Consider the following 2,408-nt stretch of genomic DNA (forward strand, 5'->3'; position numbering starts at 1 on the left):
TTTTCAAAGAGTCTAAAAATTTATGAATAACAATGTTATATCTTCTAAATTTATAAATAGCGGCACATCTTATTGTTTATTGTTTGTGTATCATTTATTTCTTATACACTCATTTATTACAATATATATCATCCATGTAAACTTAGAGCTCGTGAATTGTGTAGTCGGAGTACCCGAGATCCTAAAGAATTTCCACGTAGAGCTAGATGCTGCTTTCTACATAGCAGACTGGAAGAACATCTCAGCGAGCTCCTGTTTTGCAGAAGCAACCTTTGGCTCTCCCCATTCCTTGGTCTTCTTCTCAAGGAAATCAAAGTTAGCTTTTCTAGCCTCTATTTGAGCCCCAATTTCTGTATCAAAACTTTGATATCGCTTGCGAACAAGCTCGGCCAGAGAACCGTCCTCAACTAGCTTGGCAGCATTTTTGAGGCCTCGGGCCATTGTATCCATTCCAACAATATGAGCTATGAACAAGTCTTCAACATCTGTGCTCTCTCTCCTTAATTTGGCATCAAAGTTGAATCCACCTGGTGCAATTCCATCATTTCTGATTATGCTGAGCATAATCATTGTTGCCTCTTGGATATCTACGAGAAACTGATCCGTGTCCCAACCAACTTGAGGATCACCAGTATTTGCATCAATATTACCCAACAATCCATTAATCCTTGCAGTTTCGAGCTCGTGATGACAACTGTGGCCAGATAGGGTGGCATGGTTGCACTCAATGTTAAGTTTGAATTCCCCTATAAGTCCATATTTTCGCAAGAAATTAGCTGTAGTTGCAGCATCCCAATCATACTGGTGTTTTGTAGGCTCTTGTGGCTTCGGTTCAATTAAAAGTGTTCCATTGAATCCAATCTTCTTTTTGTATGCAATAGCAGCTTCAAAAAAGCTAGCCAAGTGATTAAGTTCTCGTTCCATATTTGTGTTCAAAAGAGATTGGTAACCCTCACGGCCGCCCCAAAACACATAATTTTCTCCTCCCAAATAATGTGTCACCTCCATGGCTTTCTTCACTTGAGCAGCAGCATATGCATACACCTTTAACTCAGAACTAGTAGCAGCACCATGCATATAGCGAGGATGCATGAACAACTGAGCTGTTCCCCACAAAACCCTCTTTTTACCCTTAATCTGAAGCTCTTGAGCAAGAGCCACCACTTCATCCAGGTTTGCATTTGTTTCCTCAAGAGTCGGAGCATCAGGTGCTATGTCTCTATCATGAAAGCACCAAAAGTCCACACCAAGTTTGTTTATGAACTCAAAATTCGCTCTCATCCTTCTTTTAGCCACTCTTAATGAATTGGTACCATCTTCCCATGGCCAATGTTTGGTAGGTGCACCAAATGGGTCACCACCTATTCCACGGAATGTATGCCAAAATGCAACACTAAATCTGAACCAATCCTTCATCTTCTTTCCAAGAACTTCCTCTTCTGCATTATACCATTTAAATGAAAGTGGATTCGTACTCAAAGGCCCCTCATATTTAATTTTGGAAATGCCAGGGAAAAACTCCTCTTCCCAATCATCCGAATCATCGCAATTACCAACATTAGCAGCAGGACAAGTCTCAGGTATAGCAATCACTGCATAATAGAAAACACTGAAACTAATCAACAGTGATAATTTCCCAAATTTCATCATCATAGATTTACGTAACTTATCAGATTTCTTTATAAAGTTTGAAATCTAAACTATGGTATACTGATCCCATAAATAATAAATAATAATATGTTTGTTTAAGAAGTAAATAACACGAAATATGCATGCAAGCCTCATTTAGTAATAGTTCTTTTTTAAGACCAACTGTTTACGCGGTTTTCGTTGAAGTTTATTTCAGTTTTGCCTTTTAAATAAAACTAAACGCGTTTCCAGATAAGATTACTTGGTAAGATTTTTCAACAAATCTTTTTTTCTTAGTAAACAAAAACAATTGTTAATTTAGAAAACAAAAACTGTTTTTTTTTTTAGAAAACAAAATCAGTTATCTCACATTCTATAAAAAATTAATTACCATATTAACAAAAAATTTAATTGAATTTCCCAACTTCAATTTTTTAGAATTTATTTTAAATAAAAATATATAATTTTTAGATATTAAATTGTAAATTAATTATATTTTATTTTTGCAACAAAATTTCGTCGATTAAATTACGAAAATTAAAATTAGTTACTAACGAATTATAAATTTGTTGATATTTTAAATTATTTTCCATGCTAAACCAATAGAAATAAAAGATATTTGGTCATAATATTTACTTTTAATCAAGAAAATAATTTAAGAAATTATAGTATTTAGTTAAGAAAATAACTCTAGTAGTTATAATTTTTAGAACAATGAAAGTAGTTTATTTTATCATGCTAATTCAACTTAGTTGATAGTTAAAAAGACATTCCAATAT

The 2,408-nt window shown here is 34.1% G+C and overlaps 1 protein-coding gene across 1 annotated transcript; it reads right to left on the reverse strand.

Moving 5' to 3' along the window:
• Positions 1 to 216: 216 nt before the first annotated feature.
• On the reverse strand, positions 217 to 1,653 carry LOC131632326 (xylose isomerase-like). The gene has a single exon (XM_058903092.1). The coding sequence runs from the start codon at positions 1,651 to 1,653 to the stop codon at positions 217 to 219; it is 1,437 nt and encodes a 478-aa protein (XP_058759075.1).
• Between the last annotated feature and the right edge of the window lie 755 nt (positions 1,654 to 2,408).

This window comes from Vicia villosa, unplaced genomic scaffold (assembly GCF_029867415.1).
Source record: "Vicia villosa cultivar HV-30 ecotype Madison, WI unplaced genomic scaffold, Vvil1.0 ctg.000927F_1_1, whole genome shotgun sequence".
NCBI lineage: Eukaryota > Viridiplantae > Streptophyta > Magnoliopsida > Fabales > Fabaceae > Vicia > Vicia villosa.

Excerpts from the sequence above, each read along its gene's own strand:
- LOC131632326 (XM_058903092.1), bottom strand. The coding sequence starts at position 1,653 with ATGATGATGAAATTTGGGAAATTATCACTGTTGATTAGTTTCAGTGTT.